Here is a 27,362-nt window from a genome sequence, read left to right on the forward strand (position 1 = left end):
TTCCTCCTCATTTCTCCCACTGATGACCCTCAGTCCATCTCCCAATTCAGTGAATGTGTTAAAAGTCCAAATAATCTCCTTTATTGTTTAAAATGGGAATGGAGGTGAATGTAATGCTGAGACTGGCAGCAATCTGTGTGTTGTTCTTGATGCTGTCAGAGTGAGTTCACTCTCACAGACAGGAAGACTGTTCATGGTGATAACATCAAACTGACGCCGGCTGTTTCACTCTCAGGTATCACAACTTCCTGTTTCTCTGCTGCCGGTTCCAAACCTCACATCTCACTTCTGAGCAGAAAATAAATCCAGGGACCACAATCTGGTGAGAACATCTGTCAATGCGGCCTTTATCTGTCCAGAGAGTCAGGGCAGAGTCACAAAGGTCACATTGTGGTGACATTTACAAATGAGTCAGTTATTTCTGTTCAGAGTTTCCATTTGCAGATAAAACCAGCTGTGTCTGTGGATCAGTTTCTGAATCATAGAATCACAGAAACCCTACAGTGCAGGAGGAGGCCATTCGGCCCATCGAGTCTGCACCGACCACAATCTCACCCAGGCCCTACCCCCATATCCCTACATATATTTACCCGCTAATCCCTCTAACCTACACATCTCAGAACACTAAGCGGCAATTTTAGCATGGCCAATCAGCCTAACCCACACATCTTTGGACTGTGGGAGGAAACCGGAGCACCCGGAGGAAACCCACGCAGACATGAGGAGAATGTGCAAACTCCACACAGACAGTGACCCGAGCCGGGAATCGAGCCCAGGTCCCTGGAGCTGTGAAGAAGCAGTGCTAACCACTGTGCTATCGTGCCGCCCACTGAGTTCCCTCTGCTCTGCCGTGGAGATGCCGACTCTGCTCCCCATAGCTGGGAACTGATAGCCTGCTCCCTTAAATTCTAGATCATTCTCTCTGTATTGCTTGTTTCCTCTGTTTCTCAGCTTTTATCTTTGACCGCCTCATCTTTCTGCTTTTTAAAATCTTTCTCAATTTTTCTCTGTCTTTCTGTCTCTCCCTTCCTCTGTATCTTTCTCAGGCTTTGTGTGTTCCTATTTGATCAAGATGTTCAAAATCATGAAGAGTTTCTGATTGATTATAGAAGGATAAACAGGGAGAAAAGCAGAAAAACCCGGCAGGTCCGGCGGCATCTGTTCAGAGAGTTAACATTTTGAGTCCATGTAATTCTTCAGGGCAGGAAAAACATGGGTTATCCACCTTAGATTAGGGAATGTGATGGGGAGATTTAATAGAGGTGTTTAAAATGACAAATGATTTATGATAGTGTCAATGGAGAGAAATTATCTCCCAGGAGCAGGAAGTCTGTCGATGGAGAGAATCGATTTCCTCGGTGCAGGAGGGTCTGTAAGCAGAGGACACAGAGATTTAATATAATTGACAACAGAATTGGAAGGGGTGATAAGGAGAATTTTTTGCACAATAACTTGATATGATCTGGAATGCACAAACTGACAGGTGCTAGAAGCAGGTTTAATAGTAGCTTTCAAAGGGAATTGGATAAATACTTGCAGAAGGTAAATTGGCAGAGTTATGGTGAATGGGATTAATTGGACAGTTCACTCATCTTTGTGACATTCTGAATGTTTCTCTCCTAAGGTTTTAATGTTTGATCTTTTCGGTCATAATGTGTCTTAAACAGAAGATTAAAATATTGGGTTTGATGAGCTGTCAGATCTCTTTCCTGTGTGTCTGTGTAACTTGCGAACTGGAGATAACCATGAGGAGGAACTGATTATTTTCAGTTCCTCTAACAGATACACCTCAGATATCAGAAATCTCAGGAGATCCACATGTCCTCATTATTCTCGCCTCGAGTATAACAGCTCTCAGTCAGGCCGAGTCAGTCACATGTGTCTCTGTCATGATGTTTCCACTTGTATTTTATCACTCACCTCCCAGTGACACTCACCATAACACAGACACCTTAAAATATCATTGTTCCCTTACACTTTGTCCTCCTATTATAATCAAATGTTTGTTGGGCCTCTTGTCTCCCTTAATGTCAGATTACCTGCAGTTAAAATGACCTCAGAGACACTGAAACCGACCTTTGTGATTATTATACCAGACTCCAATCAGCCCCAGGAGCTGCAGTTGTAAAATACAGCAGAATTGGAATAACAGACAGATTATTGTTTGATACTGACAGTGGCAGAGTAACACACATCGAAATTTAAATACATTATATCAATAGACCATGACTCACTCACAGTATCAAATGAAACTTAAACTTTGGTGAGGGTGCACTAGATACTGACTGTATTACCATTACATTGGATCAAATGATGTGTTCTCTAACATACTGCAACGTGACTCTTATTATTTGATCAAACATTGTATTTGTTACACTGAGAGTAAGTCAGTGCTTTGCTGTGTTGTCTCTGTGCTCCATCCCCACTCTGATTGTATTGGAGCCTGTGTGTGTCATTGTTACACTCAGAGTAAGTCAGTGCTTTGCTGTGTTGTCTCTGTGCTCCATCCCCACTCTGATTGTATTGGAGTCTGTGTGTGTCATTGTTACACTCAGAGTAAGTCAGTGCTTTGCTGTGTTGTCTCTGTGCTCCATCCCCACTCTGATTGTATTGGAGCCTGTGTGTGTCATTGTTACACTCAGAGTAAGTCAGTGCTTTGCTGTGTTGTCTCTGTGCTCCATCCCCACTCTGATTGTATTGGAGTCTGTGTGTGTCATTGTTACACTGAGACTCTGTCACTGATTATTGGACAAGCAGCAAGTCACCGTCACAATGCCCAGCTGATTGACGGCAGCGTGGACCAATGGGAAGAGGGGGCAGAGCTGGAGGACCGATCTGGAGCGGTTGGTTCTCCAACCAATAGGAGCGAACGAGGGGCGGGGCCACCTTTGACTCGAGCATGCGCAGTGTGAGTAATGGCGATGGAAAACGGTTTTTATTTTGGGCTCGGAAATCTGTTCGAGGTGATTGGCGTTACGGAGAGAGCAATGGATCGTCCAGGTGGGTGGAAACGCTGCGTAAGCATGTTGTGAGAGTCGCAAAATGCGGAAGAGAGCTTCCCGGACCCAGTTTGCACCGAGCAGGCCTGCAGTTCCTCATGTTCGTCCCGGGTTAACGTTCGCCATTTTTATTGGGGGCAATAGGCAGCAGTGCGCACGTGCGGCCGCCATGTCTGTAGAGGGCAATGTTGTCAATCAGTGGGAGGAGCTTGTTCCCCAGTGTTCAGAATGGAGACAACTTGTCCATCAAACTGCATCAACCCTCTGAGTCCCAATGTCTTATTGATGAGGCAGAGCGGTGACAGAGAAGGAAAAAGGAAGGGAAAGTAAAACAGTAAATGCTGGAAAATCTCAGCAGATCTGACATCATCTGTGGAGAGAGAATAGAACCAACGTTTCGAGACTGGATGACCCATAGTCAGAGCTTGTACACGTGTAAACAGAGCATGAAAACTTTGACACCTCCATGTACCCTTGTACACCTCTATCAATCTACTTCGCTCCAAGGAGAACAACCCCAAGTTATCCAGCCTAACATTGAGGTGTATAAAATTCTGAGGGGCACAGATAGGGGGGACAGGAAGGAACTTTTCTCTTTAGTAGAGAGGTCAATAACCAGGAGCCTGGATTTAAGTTCAGGGGCAGGAGGATTATAGAAGATGTGAGGGAAAGCTTTTTCACTCAGATGGTGGTGGGAATCTGGAACTCACTGCCTGAAAGGGTGGTAGAGGTGGGAATCATCATAACATTGAAGAAGAAGTTAGATAAGCTCTTGCAATGCCACAGTATGTAAGGTTACACATCACGTGTGGAAAATGGGATTAGAATAGAACGGTGCTTGATGGCCGGCACAAACACGATGGGCCGAAGGGCCTCTTTCCATGCTGTAAAACTCTATGATCACCCACGTTGGCAGCAAGTTCAATATCATCATCAATCACAACCCCCCTGTATCTTCACTCACTGAAACAATCCAGTTAAAACATTTTTATCGAGAATGTAGCCATATTTCTTTTGGACTGGCAGCCTGCATGGAGACTTTCAGCTCTCTATGTCCAGGACAGGAAGCAGTGAGCGTGGATCTGTCAATCAGCCTCAATCAGCACCTTCAGGAGAATTGGGAGGGTGAATATTAGATACAGCAGAGTGAGAATGGAGGGAGAGTGTGTGGGATGGAGATTTACAGCTTTTGGGGAATGAGAGAGGAAAGAATGTTCCATAGAAACTAGAATTGTCTGTTCTGAATTTCTATCCTGTACTGACACTGATGAATTTTGTAAATTGTTTTCACAGGATATTAGAAGAGGAATCACACCGATAAATCTTAACGATCACATCTCGATCTGACAGAGTCACTCGATTCCTTGGAAACTAAATATCCTCAGCCTCTGAATGGGAAGGAGAAATGTTTGACCGGTCTGTCTACTGCAAGATTTTAAGCAGCAGTGTGACTGGAAAAACACCAGGACACAAACACACACCCGAGTGAGAGTGTTCCAGTGCACTGAGTGTGGAAAGAGCTTTAACCAGTTACACAGCCTGAAAAAAACATCGCTGCATTCACAGTGGGGAGAGACTGTACCCGTGTTCTGTGTGGACAAGGCTTCAAATGATTGACCTCCAATGATACAAGGAGACCGACAATATGGAAAAACCATGGAAATGTGAAGACTGTGGGAAGAGATACAAAGCGCCCTCTCTACTGGAAGTTCATCGGCGCAGCCACACTGGGGAGAGGCCGTTCGCCTGCTGGGTGTGTGGGAAGGGATTCACTGATTCATCCACTCTGCAGAGACACCAGCAAGTTCACACTAGTGAGAGTGCATTCACCTGCTGTCAGTGTGGGAAGGGATTTACTCAGATATCAAGCCTGCAGACACACCAGCGAGTTCACACTGGGGAGAGGCCATTCACCTGCTCTCAGTGTGGGAAGGGATTCAGTAAGTCATCCAACCTACAGAAACACCAGCGTGTTCACACAGGCGAGAGGCCATTCAGCTGCTCTGCATGTGGGAAAAGATTCACTCAGTTATCTCATCTGCAGACACACCAGCGAGTTCACACTGGGGAGAGACTATTCACTTGCTCTCAGTGTGGGAAAGGATTCACTCAGTTGTACACCCTGCAGACACACCAGCGAGTTCACACTGGGGAGAGACCGTTCACCTGCTCTCAGTGTGGGAAGGGATTCACTGATTTATCAAACCTGCAGACACACCAGCGAGTTCACACCGGGGAGAGGCCATTCACCTGCTCTCAGTGTGGAAAGGGATTCACTCAGTTATCTAATCTGCGGAGACACCAGCGAGTTCACTCTGGAGAGAGGCCATTCACCTGCCCTGTGTGTGGGAAGGGATTCACTCGGTTATTCATCCTGCAAACACACCAGCAAGTTCACACCGGGAGAGACTGTTCATCTGCTCTCAATGTGGGAAGGGATTCTGTGATTCATCCACCCTGCTGACACACCAACAAGTTCACTAGTGAATATGGGGATTAGATTCTGCTGTTATTGTTTCTGCTCTCAATTACATCCAGGACTGCATTTTGTTCATTCTCACAGTTGGTCAATGGGGAGGGTCGGAGGGTTTCTTTCTGCTGGACTGGCCGGTCTCACGACTTTGCCTCCAGTGGACCGATGCTCTTTCAGTCTTGTTGCAAATACCTGGTTTTAAATTTCACAAAGATCACAGAGTGACCGGGTGTTAGGAAGTTCAGAGATATTTAGTCAGAATTTCTGTTTGAAACCCCCCAAATGTCCATCCAATTTCCTTTGTAATTGTTTATTGTCTCCACTTCCTCCACCCTCGTAGGCAGCGAGTTCCAGGTCATTACCACTCGCTGCATCAAAATATTCTTCATCACATCTCCCCCCACCGCCCCCCCCCCCCCCCCCCCCCCCACCTGCATCTCTGACCCAAAACCTTCAATCTATGTCCCCCTCATCCTTGTCCCATCAGCTAATGGGAACAGCTTTTCTTTGTCCACCTTATCTAAACCTGTCAGAATCTTGTCCACCTCTATCAAATCTCCCCTCAACCTCCTTTGCTCCAGGGGGAACAACCCCAGCCTGACATCGACAATAACGAACAAACTAACAGAATATGTTAATACCTGAAATCAAATGTGCAGGTCGAATTTCTGTTTTGAAAATATTGCAAACATATTGTCCTGGACAATAAAGGAATTGGAATAACTCACCTTGGGTGTGGGTGAAATGTGTTATGATCCAGGTCAGAAATCCAAGGTGTTTTACAAAGTCAGCCGAGCCATAAGATTTGCACTCGAGTGAGTGTAAGGTGTTTCACTCCAGGTACGATTCAAGTGACCCACTAGGAAGCTTTTATCAAACAAAGTTAATTTAAGAACACAGTTAAAATATAATTAGAAAAAATAGCATAACTTTTACCAATTGCAATAAAAAGCAACCATGATCTTTCTTATATCAACCAGTGCAGCTTAGTGTTCCAAATCAAATAATCCCTACAAATATACACCCCATTCTAGGTTTTGCACAGAAAGCAGGTATGCTCACGTGATGCTGGATTTGGCAGCTTTTTAACACCTGCTGTGAATTAGCGCTTAAAATGTTGAATTCAAACTCTGCCTTCCCTGTCCTGGAACTTCCAAAACCGAGAGAGAGAGAGAGACTGCTTGCTTCTATGTTCCAGCTGGCAACTCTCAGGCAGCGGAATCTTCATTCTAGAGAGAGAGACGACAAACACTGCTTTCAGTTTGCAGTCCAGACAGCTTGTGACAAAATGAAACTAAAACTTTCTCCTGTTAAAAAAAAAACTGTCCAAAGACAGCACCTGACTTTCAATCAGGCTCCACCCAACAATTCCAAAAGGATCATAAAACTCCAGGTCACTGTATTCGCCCAGGCTGAAAATCAACAAGATGCCCATTACATTGCTTCATTATATTCATAGAATAGAATCCCAACAGTACAGAAAGAGGCCATTCAGCCTATCGAGCCTGCACTGACAATAATCCCAGCCTTTCTCCGTAACCCCACCTGTTCACCCTGCTAATCCCCCAGAAACTAGGGTCAATTTCGCATGGCCAATCAACCCAACCCGCACATCTTTGGACTGTGGGAGGAAACCGGAGCACCCGGAGAAAACTCACGCAGGCACAGGGAGAATGTGCAAACTCCACACAGACAGTGACCCAAGCCAGGAATCAAACCTGGATCCCTGGTGCTGTGAGGCAGCAGTGCTGACCACTGTGCCACCGCACTGCCATGTTGTTCTTTGTATTAGCTGAGTTGTAAATCAGTGAAGGCCAGCATAATACTTGGTCTGTGAAACACTCCGACATCCATGAACTTTGTTTTAAAGAAATCCACATTTGAAAGCCCGGTCACTGCATGAAATATCAGACCATAACAAGGGGAGATAAGAAAGACAGACACTCACTTTGATCCTTTCGTCAGCACATCTGAGAGTTAAGAATGTGTGACATGATTTTGGGATACCGGAGTGAGTGTGCAGATGTGATTTGTTACATGTGAAAAATAGCAAGCCTAAATTCATGGTGAGATGGAGTGAGGAGCGGGTCCCAAACACACACAGCTACTTGAGACACAGCAGGAGATGAAATGGTTAATGTGGCCAGGGGATTGAGACAACATTGTGACATCATCAAGGCACTGACACACACTCCAGAGAGAAACTGAGTTCAAAACAATCAGGATCCAATTAAACACACTGCACATGCTCACAAAGTGAGGAAAGGTAAAATGATAATATTATAGATTGGGACAATTAAGGGCTTGGAAGAAATAATACTGAGTAAGAACTGTCCACAACTCGGATAGGGGTAAAGAGAGAGCTGGAGAATCTTTTACATCCATGCTTGATCTGTTGCTTGAAGCATCTGTCCTTATGTACAAGTAACCTAGAACTCTCAGTGCTCCTTCAGAAGAAAAAAGATCGATCAGATGTTACCCCAGGCGGGGCCAGAACAGAACTGGAAAATAACGGAGTGAAATTGAGTGAGGAGTCAGCGACATAATTTTCCTCCCCTTCAAGGTGTGGACTTTAAGAATCCTGGGAGATCCCCTACTTGGGATTTTCTTGCTAATTAGTGAATCTATGACTGGCTGTGCATTTATATTGAATTTGATTGTTACACTTCTCCTGTTTTTATTCCTGTTGTGATTACGCTCTGGGTAAGGATGGTTGACAGGTGACAGGATGGGAAATTGTGGTTTGGGTCATTGACCAAATGTTTTATTGATCTGAAAGGTGTAAAAGGGGCCAAACTTCAGCAGAAATCCAGCAGAGCTGAGAACAGATGACTTGCTGTGTGGGAGCAGGGGGATAAACAGCTCCCAGAGGACAGAGAAAACAAGAGTGCCTTGAATCCTGGATGACACCTGGGTGTCAAGGCCACCATGTTTTCACTGTTTGGCATGGGAATGCTGACTCCCTGTACCAGGGACGGAGCGTGGGAAGACAATTGTTTGAGAGTTTGATGTGGCTTGGGTAGGTACAGATGGTTCAATGACAGGTTTTGTAATTGGTCCGTTCAAATGTTAGCTGGGCAATGATTGGGTTAAATCAGTCTTCATAGACTTTGTGCTGTAACAAAGTATAAGAAGGGATTCCCCGAGCACAGAGATTAGTCGAGGTTTTACATATTGCATTGACTGGCGCCATGGCATCTGGGGCAGAGCAGGGAGCATTTCCGTGGAGATGCTGCTTCTTCCCAGAGTGTAATGGTAATGCTGCTGCACTTTGATACGACTGCTCAGACATTAGCCTGTGTCAGCTCTTATTGATACTGAATAAAATCTAACCACTGTCACCAATAAGGGTTATCACTGGCAATCATTTCAGAGTTTGGGAAAAGGGGAGAAAGGGTTAATTGACTCCCTGAACCCCATTTTCTAACATCGCTGTGTCAAAAATAAAATCCCATCTCCCCCTCTGGCTCCTTTGCCAATTACCTTCGAGAGACTCACTTTCTGTTAAAGAGCCTGCCAACCCCTCTCACCCACTTTCCCTAAAGTGCATCAATCTCATCAGGAAAAGTCCAGAACAATCAAATATTTTTACTGATAAAAGTTTATTGATGAAACAGAACATGGTTAAAACAAACAGAAAATGACTTGAGGATCAAAGACAACCAGAGTAAAGGGATGTTCACAATGTTCTGGACACAACTGGATTCTCTTCAGCTCCTCTGTCCCCTAAGACCATAAGACATAGGAGCGGAAGTAAGGCCATTCGGCCCATCGAGTCCACTCCACCATTCAATCATGGTTGATTTCAACTCCATTTACCCGCTCTCTCCCCATAGCCCTTAATTCCTCGAGAAATCAAGAATTTATCAATTTCTGTCTTGAAGACGCTCAACGTCTCGGCCTCCACAGCCCTCTGTGGCAATGAATTCCACAGACCCACCACTCTCTGGCTGAAGAAATTTCTCCTCATCTCTGTTCTAAAGTGACTCCCTTTTATTCTAAGGCTGTGCCCCCGCGTCCTAGTCTCCCCTTTAATGGAAACAACTTCCCTACGTCCATCCTATCTAAGCCGTTCATTATCTTGTAAGTTTCTATCAGATCTCCCCTCAACCTCCTAAACTCCAATGAATATAATCCCACGATCCTCAGAAGTTCATCGTATGTCAGGCCTACCATTCCTGGGATCATTCGTGTGAATCTCCCCTGGACCCGCTCCAGTGCCAGTATGTCCTTCCTGAGGTGTGGGGCCCAAAATTGCTCACAGTACTCCAAATGGGGCCTAACCAGTGCTTTATAAAGCCTCAGAAGTACATCCCTGCTTTTGTATTCCAAGCCTCTTGAGACAAATGACAACATTACATTTGCTTTCTTAATTACGGACTCAACCTGCAAGTTTACCTTTAGAGAATCCTGGACTAGGACTCCCAAGTCCCTTTGCACTTTAGCATTATGAATTTTGTCACCGTTTAGAAAATAGTCCATGCCTCTATTCTTTTTTCCAAAGTGTACGACCTCGCACTTGCCCACGTTGAATTTCATCAGCCACTTCTTGGACCACTCTCCTAAACTGTCTAAATCTTTCTGCAGCCTCCCCACCTCCTCAATACTACCTGCCCCTCCACCTATCTTTGTATCATCGGCAAACTTGGCCAGAATGCCCCCAGTCCCGTCATCTAGATCGTTAATATATAAAGAGAACAGCTGTGGCCCCAACACTGAACCCTGCGGGACACCACTTGTCACCGGTTGCCATTCTGAGAAAGAACCTTTTATCCCAACTCTCTGCCTTCTGTCTGACAGCCAATCGTCAATCCATGTTAGTACCTTGCCTCGAATACCATGGGCCCTTATTTTACTCAGCAGTCTCCCGTGAGGCACCTTGTCAAAGGCCTTTTGGAAGTCAAGATAGATAACATCCATTGGCTCTCCTTGGTCTAACCTATTTGTTATCTCTTCAAAGAACTCTAACAGGTTTGTCAGGCACGACCTCCCCTTACTAAATCCATGCTGACTTGTCCTAATCCGACCCTGCACTTCCAAGAATTTAGAAATCTCATCCTTAACAATGGATTCTAGAATTTTGCCAACAACTGAGGTTAGGCTAATTGGCCTATAATTTTCCATCTTTTTTCTTGTTCCCTTCTTGAACAGTGGGGTTACAACAGCGATTTTCCAATCCTCTGGGACTTTCCCTGACTCCAGTGACTTTTGAAAGATCATAACTAACGCCTCCACTATTTCTTCAGCTATCTCCTTTAGAACTCTAGGATGTAGCCCATCTGGGCCCGGAGATTTATCAATTTTCAGACCTTTCAGTTTCTCTAGCACTTTCTCCTTTGTGATGGCAACCATATTCAACTCTGCCCCCTGACTTTCCTGAATTGTTGGGATATTACTCATGTCTTCTACTCTGAAGACTGACTGACTCCCTGCTTTGGACACAGGGACACTGAACCCCGGGGGTCACGTCACCATCAGCCCCGGTCACCTCCTCCGGTGCCCTGATTGGTTGGAGGCTCATTTCCCAGTCAGTCCTCCTCCTTGTCTCTCTGTTAGTGCGACGCCCATGGGGGGCAATGCCCAACTGGGGTGCAGGCCCCATTATTCTCAGCTCCATCGCCTGGCTGTCACTGACACGAGCAAGAGAGACAGAAAGGTGCCCCAGGCTCAAATGGGAAGTCAAAACTTGTGTCTCTGAATCAACACTTCAACATTTATCAGCCAAATCCATGTTATTTACACTGGGGGGTTTTTATGATGAGATTAATTGAACTGTTCGGCTGGTCAGCAAGCTCGAGAAGCACTGATTCCAGATTGTTCAATACTTCTGTCTTGAATCGCAAAAGCTTCTCACTTTATCCCCTTCCTGAACTGAATTCCATCATCCTTAGCAGCTGTGGGTGTCACCTCTCTGTGTAAACTCCTGCCCCTTTTTATAAGGCTCTCTCATTCCTTATTGTGGGTCAATTCTTTCATGGTTGAGGATCGCTCTGTGATGTAGTGAGTGTTTATCCGGTCAATCAATGTTTCTGATGTCAGTCGGAACGTCCATCGTTACTTTTCACCTGTTTCTTACTCTGTGTTTTATAAAAATAAAGTTTATAAACTTTTACAGAATGGTCAGCTGTAAGGTTTCTGTAGTTGGTGATGAGGTCATCCAAAGGTCAAAGCCTTTCTCTTTTCTCCTTCCTGTTTAACGAAGGGGTTGTGTGGAATATTCCATTCAGGGGGAGGTGGTGGGAATGTCTCTGGCCGAGTAATGCAGAGACGCAGCAAAGGATCTGGGGACAGGCAGCTGGTGGGATTTGAATTCAGTGAATCAATCTGGAATTATACAAAGGTAGTCTCAGTAACATTGACCATGAAACTATCATCGATTGTTGTAAAAACCCATCCAGTTCACCCTATTAATGCTCCCTATTAGGGAGGGAAATCTGCCATCCTTACCCGGTCTGGCCTACGTGTGAATCCAGACCCACACAGCGATGTGGGTGACTCTTAACTGCCCCTCTGAAATGGCTGAGCAAGTCACTCCATTCAAGGGCAATTAGGAGCTGAGCAACGTGTGCTGGGGCTTTGCCAGCAGTGTCCACATCCCAGGAAAGAATAAAGAATATTCCACGGAAAGTGATGGGTGATTTGAAATGAATTGAAAGGAGGTCAGGAGGTGCTCGTATCGTCCAGAGCTGCTTTTCAATGGATCCTCCCGTTTAAAATAAAAACACATCAGTGTGCCCTTTCCCAGACACACTGACCTTGGAATATCACAATGCTGTTTTTAAACATTCCTTTGTTAAAGAATCAGTCATTTAGAATTGTGAAACAGACAGAAATTAAATGTTTCGTTTTTCCTGGGATCCTCCTGTGCCTGGCACCGGTGTCCTGAACAAGGTTATTAACATTCTCTGTGTTAAAGGTTCCTCCCGGTTCTTGCTGTCTGTTGTGTCCTTTGTCACAGTCGGTACCAGGACATTTCTATTGAAAGGTTGTTAAGAAATTCCAGTGAATTCCAGTCCCTTGTGTAACGTTCCATTTGGTGTGCGTCAGATTCAGAGACGTCCACGTGTGTGTGAAAAGGGTTCTGGGTCAGGGTTTTAACCCTTCTTTCCCCGTTAGTAACAATGAGCCCTGTATTCAATTCTAAAGTATAAAGTCCTCATTAGATATCAATTCTACCTGTTATCACCAACCAGTCTATATTTTCATCACAGGACTGCAGTGGGAGCACCGTCAACATCTTACTAACTTGATTGATTTTATCGAGGAGGTGACGAAGGTGATCGATGAGGGTAGAGCAGTGGATGTTGTGAACATGGATTTTAGTAAGGCTTTCGACAAGGTCCCTCATGGTCGGCTCATCCAGAAGATTAAGATGCATGGGATTCACGGTGACTTGGCCGCTTGGATTCAGAATTGACTTGCCCATAGAAGTCAGAGAGTAGTGGTGGAGGGTGTTTTTCTGGCTGGAAGTCAGTGACTAGTGGTGTTCCACAGGGATCCGTACTGGGACCTCTGCTGTTTGTGATAAATATAAATGACTTGGATGAAAATGTGGATGTGTGGGTTAGTAAGTTTGCAGACAACACAAAGCTAGATAGAGTTGTAAATAATGTAGAAGGTTGTCAAACGATACAGTGGGATATAAATCAGCTGGAGATATGGTTGGAGAAATGGCAGATAGAGTTTAATCTGGGCAAGTGTGAGATACTGCACTTTGGGAGATCAAATATTAAGGATAAGTATACAGTTAATGGCAGGTCCCTGAACAACATTGATGCACAGAGGGATCTTGGGGTTCCAATCCACAGTTCCCTGAAATTGGCCACAAAAATAAATAAGTGGTAAAGAAGGCATATGGCATGCTTGCCTTTATTGAGTACAAGAGTAAGGATGTCATGTTGCAGCTTTATAAAACTTTGGTTAGGCCGCACTCAGAATATTGTATTTAATTCTGGTTGCCACGTTACAGGAAGATGTAGAGGATTTGGAGAGGGTGCAGAAGAGGTTTCCCAGGATGCTGCCTGGATTAGAGGGTACGAGCTATAAGGAGAGGCTGGACAAACTAGGGTTGCTTTCTCTGAAGCAGCGGAGGCTGAGGGGAGACCTGATAGAAGTCTATGAAATGATAAGAGACATAAGAACATAAGAACATAAGAAATAGGAGCAGGAGTAGGCCATCTAGCCCCTCGAGCCTGCCCCGCCATTCAATAAGATCATGGCTGATCTGACGTGGATCAGTACCACTTACCCGCCTGATCCCCATAACCCTTAATTCCCTTACCGATCAGGAATCCATTCATCCGCGCTTTAAACATATTCAGCGAGGTAGCCTCCACCACCTCAGTGGGCAGAGAATTCCAGAGATTCACCACCCTCTGGGAGAAGAAGTTCCTCCTCAACTCTGTCTTAAACCGACCCCCCATTATTTTGAGGCTGTGTCCTCTAGTTTTAACTTCCTTACTAAGTGGAAAGAATCTCTCCGCCTCCACCCTATCCAGCCCCCGCATTATCTTATAAGTCTCCATAAGATCCCCCCTCATCCTTCTAAACTCCAACGAGTACAAACCCAATCTCCTCAGCCTCTCCTCATAATCCAAACCCCTCATCTCCGGTATCAACCTGGTGAACCTTCTCTGCACTCCCTCCAATGCCAATATATCCTTCCTCATATAAGGGGACCAATACTGCACACATAGATAGGGTTGACAGTCAGAATCTTTTTCCCAGAGTTGAAATGTCTATTACTAGGGGGCATGCACTTCAGGAGAGACGGGGAAAGTTCAAAGGAGATGTGAGGGGCAACTTTTATAACACAGAGAGTGGTAGGTGGCTGGAACGCGCTGCCAGGGGTGGATGAGGCCCATTATCTTTAATGGGCTTTTAGATAAGCACATGAATATGCAAGGAATAGAGGGATATGGACCAAGGGCAGGCAGAAAGGAATAGTTTAATTTGGCTTCATGTTCGACACAACATGGTGGGCTGAAGGGTCTGTTCCTGTGCTGTACTGTTCTACGTTCTATTTGTGATCTCCATTTAGAAAAAGGAAGTGAAGGCACTGGAGGAGGGGCAAGTAAGGTTCACAAGAATAATCCCAGAACTCGAATCACTTGTGAACTTGCTGGTGTTTCACTAAGTTTGTTGACCGAGTGAATCCCTTCCTACAGTCAGAGCAGGTGAATGGTCTCTTCCCAGTGTGAACTCACAGGTGGGACATCAGTTCCCGAGAGCTTTTGAAGCCACTCCCACAGTCAAAACACTTAAAGGGTCTCTCCTGGGTGTGAGTGACTTTGTGTCTGCGCAGGCTGGATAACCAAGGAAATCCTTTCCCAACACACAGAGCAGGTGAATAGTCTCTCCCCAGTGTGAACTCACTGGTGTTTCAGCTGAAGATATTCTAAACCTCTTTGTGCAGTGAGAGCAGGGGAACAGTCTCTCCTCAGTGTGAATGCACTGGCGGGACACCAGTTAGTCAGAGCTTTTGGAGCCATGCCCACAGTCAGAGCAGCTGAACGGCCTCTCCCCTGTGAATGCGCTGGTGGATCATCAGTTCCTGAGAGCTTTTGAGTCCAGCCTCTCAGTCAGAGCATTTAAAGAGTCTGTCCTTGGTGTGAGTGGCTTTGTGTTTCAGCAGCTGGATGTCGGAGTGAAGGTGAATGGTCTCTCCCTGGTGTGAACTCGCTGGTGCATCCACAGGTGGGATGACTGAGTGAAACCCATCCCACACACAGAGCAGGTGAATGGTCCATCCCGAGTGTGAACTCGATGGTGTGCCCGCAGACTGGGATGAATCACTGAACCCTTTCCCACACACAGAGCAGCTGAGCGGCCCCTCCTCAGTGTGAATGCGCTGGTGGATCATCAGTTTCCGAGAGCTTTTGAAGCCACTCCCACAGTCAGAATGTTTAAAGGGTCTCTAATTGGCGTGAGTGGCTTTGTGTGTCAGCAGGTTGGATGAATAAGTGAATCCCTTCCCACACACAGAGCAGGTGAATGGTCTCTCCCCGGTGTGAACCCGCTGGTGTTCCCACAGGTTGGATGACCTTCTAAATCTCTTTGTGCAGTGAGAGCAGCTGAATGGTCTCTCCTCAGTGTGAATGCGCTGGTGTGTCAGCAGGGAGTACGACGTTTTAAATCTCTTTGAGCAATGAGAGCAGCTGAACAGTCTCTCCTCAGTGTGAATGCGCTGGTGTCTCATCAGATACTGAGAGCTTTTGAAACCACTCCCACATTCAGAGCATTTAAAGGGTCTGTCCTGGGTGTGAGTGAGATTGTGATTGTGCAGACCGGCTGAAGTAGTGAATCCCTTCCCACACACAGGACAGGTGAACGGTCTCTCCCCAGTGTGAATGCGCTGGTGTTTCACCAGTTCCCAAGAGCTTTTGAAGCCACTCCCACAGTCAGAGCATTGAAACGGTCTCTCATTGGTGTGAGTGAGATTGTGTGTCAGCAAGTGGGATAACCGAGTAAATCCCTTCTCACACACAGAGCAGGTGAACGGTCTCTCCCCAGTGTGATTGTAATGGTGTGTTTCCAGCTCACATGGGAACCTGAATCCCTTCCCACACACAGAGCAGGTGAACGGCCTCTCCCCAGTGTGACTGCGTCGATGAGTTTCCAGCAGAGATGGGAACCTGAATCTCTTCCCACAGTCCCCACATTTCCATGGTTTCTCCATGCTACGGGTGTCCTTGTAACTCTCCAGGTTAAACAATCAGTTAAATCTCACACAGAACACGGGTACAGTCTCTCCCCGCTCTGAATGCTGCGATGTATTTTCAGGCTGTGTAACTGGTTGAAGCTCTTTCCACACTCAGTGCACTGGAACACTCTCACTCGGTGTGTGTGTGTGTGTGTGTGCCTCAGTGCTTTTCCAGTCAAACTGATGTTTAAAATCTTCTGAAGCAGAAAGAACATGGAAACATTTCTCCTTCTAGAATCAAATGTGGCTAATATTCAGGTCCCGATAAATTGAATGACTCCGTCAGATGTTGATGTGATGTTAGTTTTGAGTTTTTGTCTTTAATTCCTCATCTTCTGATATTCTGTAAAAGGAATTTACAAAAGTAATTATTGTAAAAATTATTGTAAAAATTCATCAATGTCAGTGCAGGACAGAAATTCAGAACAGACAGTTCCAGTTTCTATGGAACATTCTTTTCTCTCTCATTCCTCAAAAGCTGTGAATCTCCATCCCACACACTCTCCCTCCATTCTCACTCTGCTGTATCTAATATTCACCCTCCCAATTCTCCTGAAGGTGCTGATTGAGGCTGATTGACAGGTCCATGCTCACTGCTTCCTGTCCAACACAGAATCGCTAAGCAGAGACTGAGAGCCAAGTTCCGCACACAAGGTTGGCCTCAACCGGGATCTTGGGTTCATGTCACACTATCTGTAACCCCCACAGCTTGTCTGGACTTGCAAAATCTCACTAACTGTCCTGTCTGGAGACAATACACATCTCTTTAACCTGTGCTTAACCCTCTCTCCACTCACATTGTCTGTACCTTTAAGACTTGATGACCTGTAAAGACTCGCATTCCAACCATTATCTTGTAAATTGAGTCTGTGTCTTTATATGCCCTGTTTGTGAACAGAACTCCCACTCACCTGATGAAGGGGCTTGGAGCTCCGAAAGCTAGTGGCTTGTGCTACCAAATAAACCTGTTGGACTTTAACCTGGTGTTGTTAAACTTCTTACTGTCCTGTCCTGGACACAGAGAGCTGGAAATCTCCATGCAGGCGGCCAAACAGATATATGTCTATCTGACTGGACTAACAATGTGTGGAATGTACAGACTGGATTCACTTCCTTTCCCTTCAGTTGCTGCAAGTCCCCAATTTCCCCCAGAATGAGAAAAGAAATGGAAAGGGGGAGAAAAGAAAGTGTTTTACTCAGGAGGAAGTTTTACTCTGTCCACTCCCCCAAGGCCCAGGGCTGCGCATGTCCAAGGGAGAGGGGAAGCTGCGCACGTGCGGTAGAGTGCCCACCCCCTGGTCCTTATGCTGAGGTGTTGACCAATGGGGGAGTTGGAGGACCGGAAGGACTCTGGTCCTCCAGCCAATCAGAGCTCCCCATTGTCTGAATGCGGAAGTGGACAATGAGCTTGTTCAGTTGCTCATTCCTGCCCAGCAAAGCTGCTGCTGCTCCCTCTCTTGAACATTGAGCTTCAGACAGGCTCAAACTTCCTCCTGTCTCTCCGACATCTGTGAGTAAAACACTTTCTTCTCTCCCCGCTTCCATTTCTTTTCTCATTCTGGAGTTGAATTTTTAACTTCCAGGTCACCATTCGCTGCTTCAATAAAGATCCTCCTCACATTCTTCATGTTTCTCTAACCAGGTGATACAGTGTATTACATGCTCATTTATGTCCAATTGTAAAGCTTTAACGTGGCTGTCAGCTTGAAGATTTGCAGCTTTTTTTGTCCAGAACAGGAAGCAGTGAGCATGGATCTGTCAATCAGCCTCAATCAGCACCTTCAGGAGAATTGGGAGGGTGAATATTAGATACAGCAGAGTGAGAATGGAGGGAGAGTGTGTGGGATGGAGATTTATGATTTTTGGGGAATGAGAAAGGAAAGAATGTTCCATAGAAATTGTCTGTTCTGAATTTCTCTCCTGTACTGACACTGATGACTTTTGTAAATTCCTTTTACAGGATATCAGAGGGTGAGGATTTACAGACAGTGTTCCAGTGCGCTGAGTGTGGAAAGAACTTTAACCAGTTACACAACCTGAAAAAAACATCTCAGCATTCACAGTGGGGAGAGACTGTACCCATGTTCTGTATGTGGACGAGGCTTCAACTGATAGCCAAACCTGGAGAGTCACAAGGGCACCCGCACCATGGAGAAACCGTGGAAATGTGGGGACTGTGGGAAGGGATTCAGATTCCCATCTCGGCTTGAAGTTCATCGACACATTCATACTGGGGACAGACCATTCACCTGTTGCATGTGTGGGAAGGGATTCATTCAGTCATCCGACTTGCTGACACACCAGCAAGTTCATATCAGGGAGATGCCGTTCACCTGCAGCATGTGTGGGAAGGGATTCATTCGCTCATCCCAGCTGCTGAGTCACAATCTCTCTCACACCAGTGAGAAACCCTTCAACTGCTCTGACTGTGGGAGCGGATTCAAAAGTTCTTGGGAACTGGTGTCCCATCAACGTGTTCACACTGAGGAGAGGCCGTTCAGCTGCTCTCACTGCACAAAGAGATTTAAAAGGTCATCCAACCTGCGGGTACATCAGCGAGTTCACACTGGAGAGAAACCATTCACCTGCGCCATGTGTGGCAAGGGATTCACTGCTTCATCCAGCCTCATGAAACACAAAGGTACTCACAGCAATGAGAGACCTTTTAAATGTGCTGACTGTGGGAGCGGCTTCAAAAGTGCTGCAGTTCTTCGAGAGCATGAGCGCATTCACACTGAGGAGAGACCGTTCAGCTGCTCACAATGTTCAGTGAGGTTTAAAAGGTCATCCACGCTGCAGAGACACCAGCGAGTTCACACTGGGGAGAAACCATTCACCTGCTCTCAATGTGGGAAGAGATTCACTCGGTCATCCGACCTGCGGAAACACCAGCGAGTTCACACTGGGGACAGACCGTTAAGCTGCTCTGTGTAGAAAGTATTAACTTGGTTATCCAGCTTGCTGAAACCCAAAGTCACTCACACCAAGTAGAGACCCTTTCAATGCTCTGAATGGGGGAGTGACTGTGTACAGTTCTGGTCACCCGATTATAGAAAAGATATTATTAAACGAGAAAGAGTGCAGAAAAGATTTACTAGGATGCTACCGGGACTTGATGGTTTGCGTTATAAGGAGAGGCTGGATAGACTGGGACTTGTTTCTCTGGAGCGTAGGGGGCTGAGGGGTGACCTTATAATAAGGAAAATAATAAGGGACATTGATAAGGTAGATAGTCAATATCTTTTCCCAAAGGTAGGGGAGTCTAAAACTAGAGGGCATAGGTTTAAGGTGAGAGGGGAGAGATACAAAAGGGTCCAGAGGGGCAACCTTTTCACACAGAGGGTAGTGAGTGTCTGGAACAAGATGCCAGAGGTAGTAGTAGAGGCAGGTACAATTTCGACAGTTACATGGGTAAGATGGGTAGAAAGGGTTATGGGCCCAATGCGGGCAATTGGGACTAGCTTAGGGCTTTTAAAAAAAAGGGGGGGCATGGACAAGTTGGGCCAAAGGACCTGTTTCCATGCTGGAAAGCTCTATGACTTCACAAGGTCTGCAGAACTGGTGTCCCACCAGTGCAGTCTCACGGAGGAGAGAGCATTCAGGTGTTCTCACTGCACAGAGGTTTTAAAGCTCATCAAACCTGTGAATTCACCAGTGAGTTCACACTGGGGAGAGACCATTCACCTGCTTTGTGTGGGAAAGGATTCACTCAGTTATCCACTCTGCTGACACCCCAGCGAGTTCACATCTTTCCTAAAGTGTGGGGCCCATATATAGGGTTCCATTCCAGAGGGATATAATTGAAAACCAGCGAGGTTATGGCCAACTTGTTTAGAACCAGGGTTAGAATAAACTGGGAGCCCTGTCAAAATTAGTGATCTGCATTTAGAAGAAGGAAAGAGAGGCACTGGAGATGGAGCAACGTAAATTGACAAGAATAATCCCAGAGCTGAGAGCTTTTAACCCTCAGAAAAGTCTGAGGCTGCTTTTCCCTGGAAAAGAGAAGACTGAAGGGCGACCGAAATGTAATGGAGGACATGCCCTTGTCTACATCAAAGGTGATGAAGTGGAGATGGTTCGAGATCTTCAATTTTGAGGTGTTCAGATCATCAACAACCTGTTCTGGTCCCTCCATGCCGACGCTATAGTTAAGAAAGCCCACCAATGCCTCTCCTTTCTCAGAAGACTAAGGAAATTTGGCATGTTAGCTATGACTCTCTCCAACTTCTCCAGGTGCACCATAGAAAGCATTCTTTCTGGATGCATCACAGCTTGGTGTGGCTCCAGCTCTGACCAAGACCGCAAGAAACAAAGGGTTGTGAACGTAGTTCAGTCATCACGTAAACCAGCTTCCCGTCTATTGACTCCGTCTACACTTCCTGCTGCCTCGGAAAAGCAGCCAGCGTAATTAAGGACCCCACGCACCCCGGACCTCCTCTCTTCCATTGGGAAAAGGATACAAAAGTCTGAGATCACGTACCAACAGACTCCAGAACAGCTTCTTCCTATTACACATTAAGCTGATCTTTCCCTTCACCCTATCGGTAACTGTAACACTATTCTGCACCCTCTACTTTCCTTCTCCCCTATGTACTCTGAACGGTGTGTTTTGTCTGCAACGGCTTGCAAGAAACAATATTTTTCACTGTATCCCAATGTACCCATTGTACCCATTGGTAAGAGGGACAGGGGCCAAACGCAGGCAATTGGGACTCGCTTAGTGGTAAAAACTGGGTGGTTTGGACAAGTTGGGTCGAAGGGTATGTTTCCATGCTGTAAACCTCGATGACTCGAATGTGACAATAATGAATCAATCACTCTGAATGGTTGAAGTGAAGAGCGTGAATACATTGAAAGGGAAGCTGGATAGAATCACAGAATCCTACAGTGCAGAAGGAGGCCATTTGGCCTATAAAGTCTGCACCGACCACAATCCAACTCAGGCTATCCCCATAACCCCATGCATTTATCCTTGCTAGTCCCCCTGACACTAAGGGGCAATTTTAGCGTGGCCAATCAACCTAACCTGCACATCTTTGGACTGTGGGAGGAAACCGGAGCACCCGGAGGAAACCCACGCAGACACGGGGAGAATGTGCAAACTCCAGACAGACTGTGACCCAACCCGGGTCCCTGGCGCTGTGAGGCAGCAGTGCTAACCACTGTACCGCCATGTCGCCAACAGATAGTAAAATAAGGGAGTACAATTTTTAAAAATCCATTTCCTATCTCTGTCACTGAAAGCCGATTCAGTGCACCACAGTTTGGAACATATTCCAATGCACTAAATCTATATTTGAGATGAAGCTGAAATCATGCTGTTTGAACTTTCCCAACATACTGTATATTATCCAACATTTATATAAAACATCTACTCAGTTTCACTATACTCCATCAAATCCTCAATATGAAGAAAAGAGCTAGTTTTTATCTAGAAATCAAATCTTTCTCTTCAATAATATCAAACCAGGGAGGATTAATGACTCTAATTGGAATTTAATGGAACCCAGTCAAATGGAAAAATATTTAGGTGCTCGATTCGCCCCTTGGTTAGGTTGAAAGGATACAGTTTGGGAAGACCTATTAAAAACATGGATAGTAATCAGAAGCGTAACCCTCAGAGAAATTTCATATTTTAAAGACTTATTTTATTCCCTGGTTTTATTATCATCTCATTTTAAATGAAACCTCACAAAATAGACGTATTTCATTGCAGAATGTTATTAGGAAGGCGGCAAAAGAGATTTTACATCTGCCTAACCATATTGCCGATGACATTTGATGTGCCAAGACTAGAGATGGAGGTCCAGCCTTACCGAAATTGGAGAGGGTGGTGCCAATTGCAGTTTTTAAGAAATGATTTACTTTTAAAACTAGAAATGATTCGGTGGAAATCATTCCAATTTAGCGGTACAGATTTAGATACCAAGTGTAACCAGTTGAGAAGTCTCCGGGTCATCAGGGAAGGCGAGGATAGAGAGCATCTTGTCAAACAGCATTATGGTGTGGTACGGCAGTTGTTCCATTTCTGACCAGAAAGCTCTGCAGCGGGTAGTCAAAACTGCCCAATACATCATCGGCACCCAGCGACCTGCCATCCAGGATATTTATCACAAACGCTGTCTGTGGAGATCTCTCCGCATTACTAGAGATCCCACCCATAGACTGTTTGTTCCCCTGCCATCTGGGAGGCGTTACAGATGCATTCGAGCCTGTATGACCAGCTACAGGAACAGCTTCTTCCCCAGCGCTGTTACCCAGCTGAACTCCATCCTTTAACATATCCTCAGCCGATGGGTATTGTGCAATACACATGTATACACTTAATCACTTAATACACTTAATGTTTGAGGGCAAATCAACATCTGGCGTGTGGGAGGCTTTCAAGTGTAAGTTGATAGGGATTCAGGACCGGCACATTCCTGTAAGGATGAAGGATAAGTATGGCAAGTTTTGGAACCTTGGATAATGAGACAAATTGTGAGTCTAGTCAAAGAGAAAAAGGAAGCATTTGTCAAAGCTAGGAGGCTGGGAACACACGAAGCAAGTGTGGAATACAAGGAAAGTAGAAAGAAACTTAAGCAAGAAGTAAGGAGGGCTAAAAGGGGTCACAAAAAAGCATTGGCCAGCAGGATTAAGGAAAATCCCAAGGCTTTTTATACATATATAAAGAGCAAGAGGGTAGCCAGGGAGAGGGTTGGCCCACTCAAGGACAAGGGAGGGAATCTATGCATGGAACCAGAGGAAATGGGCGAGGTATTAATTGAGTACTTTGTGTCAGTATTCACCAAAGAGAAGGACTTGGTGGATGTTGAGTCTGGGAAAGGATGTGTAGATAGTTTGAGTCATGTTGAGGTCAAAAAGGAGGTGGTATTGGGGTTCTTGAGAAACATTAAGGGAGACAAGTCCCCAGGGCCTGATGGGATATACTCCAGAATACTGAGAGAGGCAAGGGAGGAAATTGCTGGAGCCTTGAGAGAAATCTTTGTATCTTCACTGGCTACAGGGGAGGTCCCAGAGGGTTGGAGAATAGCCAATGTTGTTCCTTTGTTTAAGAAGGGTAGCAAGGATAATCCAGATAATTACAGGCCGGTGAGCCAAACATCAGTGATAGGGAAATTATTGGAGAGGATTCTTCGAGACAGGATTTATTCCCACTTGGAAATAGGTGGACGTAATAGTGAGAGGCAACATGGTTTTGTGAAGGGGAGGTCTTGTCCCACGAACTTGATCGAGTTTTTCAAGGAAGTGACGAAGATGATTGAGGGCAGGGCAGTGGACGTTGTCTACATGGACTTCAGTAAAGCCTTTGACAAGGTCCCTCATGGCAGATTGGTGCAGAAGGTGAAGTCACATGGGATCAGAGGTGAGCTGGCAAGGTGGATACAAAACTGGCTCGGTCAAAGAACAGTAAGAAGTCTCACAACACCAGGTTAAAGTCCAACAGGTTTACTTGGCAGCACTAGCTTTCGGAGCCCCAAGCTCCTTCCTCAGGTGAGTGAGTCACCTGAGGAAGGAGCTTGGGGCTCCGAAAGCCAGTGCTGCCAAATAAATCTGTTGGACTTTAACCTGGTGTTGTGAGACTTCTTACGTGCTTCCCCCAGTCCAACACCGGCATCTCCACATCATCGGTCAAAGAAGACAGAGGGTAGCAGTGGAAGGGTGCATTTCTGAATGGAGGGCTGTGACAAGTGGCGTTCCTCAGGGATCAGTGCTGGGACCTTTGCTGTTTGTAATATATATAAATGATTTGGAGGAAAATGTGACTGGTTTGATTCGTAAGTTTGCGGACGACACAAAGATGGATTTGTGGATAGCGATGAGGACCATCAGAGGATACAGCAGGATATAGATCAGTTGGAGACTTGGGCAGAGAGATGGCAGATGGAGTTTAATTTGGACAAACATGAGGTCATGCATTTTGGAAGGTCTTATACAGATAGGAAATGTACAGTAAATGGCAGAACCCTTAAGAGTATTGATAGGCAAAGGGATCTGGGTGTACAGGTACACAAGTCACTGAAAGTGGCAATGCAGGTGGAGAAGGTAGTCAAGAAGGCATACAGCATGCTTACCTTCATCAGCCGGGGCACTAGGTTTAAAAATTGGCAAGTCATGTTGCAGCTTTATAGAACCTTAGTTAGGCCACACTTGGAATATTGTGTTCAATTCTGGTTGCCACACTATCAAAAGAATATGGAGGCTTTCGAGAGAGTACAGAAAAGATTTACCAGGATGTTGCCTGGTATGGAGGGCATTAGCTATGAGGGGAGGTTGGAGAAACTTGGTTTGTTCTCACTGGAACGACGGAAGTTGAGGGCCGACCTGATTGAAGTCTACAAGATTATGAGAGGCATGGACAGAGTGGATAGTCAGAAGCTTTTTCCCAGGGTGGAAGAGTCAATTACTAGGGGGCACAGGTTTAAGGTGTGAGGGGCAAGGTTTAAAGGAGATGTAGGAGGCAGATTTTTTACACAGAGGGTGGTGGCTGCCTGGAACTTGTCGTCGAGGCAGGTAGTGGAAGCAGATATGGTAGTGACTTTTAAGGGGCGTCGTGACAAATACATGAATAGGATGGGAATAGAGGGATATGGTCCACGGAAGGGTAGGGGGTTTTAGATCAGACAGGCAGCATGGTTGGTGCAGGCTTGAAGGGCCTGTTCCTGTGCTGTAATTTTCTTTTAGAACCATAGAAAATTACAGCTCAGAAACAGGCCTCTTGGCCCTTCTTGTCTGTGCCGAACCATTTTATGCCTAGTCCCACTGACCTGCACTTGGACCATATCCCTCCACACCCCTCTCATCCATGAACCCATCCAAGTTTTTCTTAAATGTTAAAACTGACCCCGCATTTACCACTTTATCCGGCAGCTCATTCCACACTCCCACCACTCTCTGCGTGAAGAAGCCCCCCCTAATATTCCCTTTAAACTTTTCTCCTTTCACCCTTAACCCATGCCCTCTGGTTTTTTTCTCCCCTAGCCTCAGCGGAAAAAGCCCGCTTGCATTCACTCTATCTATACCCATCAAATTTCTTTGATTATTTCTTTGACTATTGGCATTATTTTATAATGACGACTGCATTTGCTTTTTTCTTTGTATCTTGGAGCCTGCAAGCTCTCTTTCCGTTGTATTTGTGCACTATACAATGACAAAATTGAAGTGATTTGGACCCGCCAAATGCTTTCCATCAAAAAGCAGGTCATGAAGAAAGTCCAATTTTGGGTTGGCATCAATTTTAAGCTCACAAATGGTCCACCTTAAATTACCAAGGAATTGGCATTTCCCACTTCCTCGACCTGGTTTCTAATCACTGGCTGAACTTTAACTTTTGTAAAAGCACAACCTCAGAATTAAGGGACAATCCTTTAAAACAGAGATGAGGAGGAATTTCTTCAGCCAGAGAGTGGTGAATCTGAGAAACTCTTTGCTGCAGAAGGCTGTGGAGGCCGGGACATTGAGTGTCTTTAAGACAGAGATAGATAGGTTCTTGATTAATAAGGGGATCTGGGGTTATGGGGAAAAGGCAGGAGAATGGGGATGAGAAAAAATCAGCCATGATTGAATGGCGGAGCAGACGCGATGGGCCGAGTGGCCTAATTCTGCTCCTATGTCTTATGGTCTTAAGGAGTCAAATTTTATTAATACTCTGATTAGAAGTAATGCATACTCTACAAGAATTTTTTTAGCATTTGGAAAATCCGGAGGTCGTGAATTATGCTGAAGTTGCAACTCCGTGAATGAAATGATTGGACATATTTGAGGCTCTTGTCCTTTTGTCAAAAATGCCAGAATCCTCAGACACAATAAGATTTTGCATCAATTGGAGGCGTATGCACACACACATCATTTTAAAGTTATTTCAGGACCCCCAATAAGAATGGCCGATAAAACAACTGTATAAACCTGACATGCTGATCAGCAATGGGAAAGAAGTTGCGGCTGTTGATATCACAACAAGAATTGAAGATAACATTAATTCTCTGGAAAAAGCATGGGATGAAAAGGTTAAGAAGTATCAACATCCAACTAAAGAGATGAAACAACTGACAAGTGGCTCTCCTGTGAAGTTTTTTGGGTTTATTATAGGTGCCAGGGAAAATGATATACACAAAATGACCTGATGTTGAAATTCCTCAATATCCAGAAATTTAAATTGTTTGTGGAACAAATCTGCTGACTGGCATTGTTACAGACGGTAAAAATGTTACAGATTTTTACAGACAAATGATGTTGCCTTATTAACCACTTTTAATTCCTTTTTTCTTTTTGTATGTTTTGACATTGTATATGCTGATTTGTATATCTTGATCTTGTTTCTTTTTCTTAATTCATATTTTATTTAATAAAGTTTGCTCTGTAATTTTATAATATATGCAACATCAAAACACATATGAAATGATGAGGGATTTATACCATTCTCAAGAGGTGTGTCTCATTAGCTCTGCATTATCCCGATTGGTTTTATTCTGCAGTTACAAAGGCACTAATTTAATATTTACAATTTTATTTTTTTAGCCCGAGATGGGTCGCCGGCATCGGAGCATCGGGACCCTCCCGATGCATCCTCTGTCAGAACACCGACATGCCCTGCCCCTGAACAAACCTCCCCCCCACCTCCTTGGCAGAGATTCCCCCCCCAAACCAATCACCCCACCCCCCATACAGAGCTCCCCTCTTGACAAGCACCCCCTTGCAAAAGCCCCCCCATCATGTTAAATACCTCTCCAGGTCCCACCACCACACATGCCCCACCCCCTTGGCACTGTCCATGGTGCACTTAGGGCACGCAACCAGGCACTGCTATGATGCCAGGTGGGCATGCCAGTGTGGCATTGCCCAATTTGCACTGCCCAGACATGCCCCCCCATCACCTGGTGGTTTCATTGGCCTCTGATCCCCCCCTCCCCCCTCCCCCCCAGCGTGGTCCAAGCGCCTGGTCCCCGCTGGTGAAGACCAGTAGTGATTCTCGTTGGTGTAATGCCTCACCGGCTGACCGGGGGCGGGAGGGGCAACCGTACCAGACCGAACCCAACAATCATATTGCAATGTAAGCAAATCTATGCAATTAGCCTTCACCCTCTTTCTGGTCACAAAACCATTCACGCCGACAAAACAGGGCCAGGAAGATAGCAATACTTTCGTCTCGCACGCTATCTTCCCGGCTCACCACGCTGATCGAGCGGCG

General features: G+C 45.6%; 3 protein-coding genes across 3 annotated transcripts in view; 1 reads left to right on the forward strand and 2 right to left on the reverse strand.

The window, feature by feature from the left end:
- LOC144483034 (uncharacterized) overlaps positions 1–27,362 on the reverse strand; it is a 305,151-nt gene that overhangs the window by 62,693 nt on the left and 215,096 nt on the right. The window lies entirely within an intron of this gene.
- LOC144483010 (uncharacterized) overlaps positions 1–27,362 on the reverse strand; it is a 132,311-nt gene that overhangs the window by 21,477 nt on the left and 83,472 nt on the right. The gene's annotated exons all lie outside the window — the stretch shown is intronic.
- LOC144483041 (uncharacterized) lies at positions 2,891–8,809 on the forward strand. Its single transcript, XM_078201880.1, has 2 exons — positions 2,891–3,000; positions 4,293–8,809. The coding sequence occupies exon 2, from the start codon at positions 4,645–4,647 to the stop codon at positions 5,461–5,463; it is 819 nt and encodes a 272-aa protein (XP_078058006.1). The 5' UTR covers positions 2,891–3,000; positions 4,293–4,644; the 3' UTR covers positions 5,464–8,809.

Source organism: Mustelus asterias, unplaced genomic scaffold, assembly GCF_964213995.1.
Source record: "Mustelus asterias unplaced genomic scaffold, sMusAst1.hap1.1 HAP1_SCAFFOLD_44, whole genome shotgun sequence".
Lineage (NCBI taxonomy): Eukaryota > Metazoa > Chordata > Chondrichthyes > Carcharhiniformes > Triakidae > Mustelus > Mustelus asterias.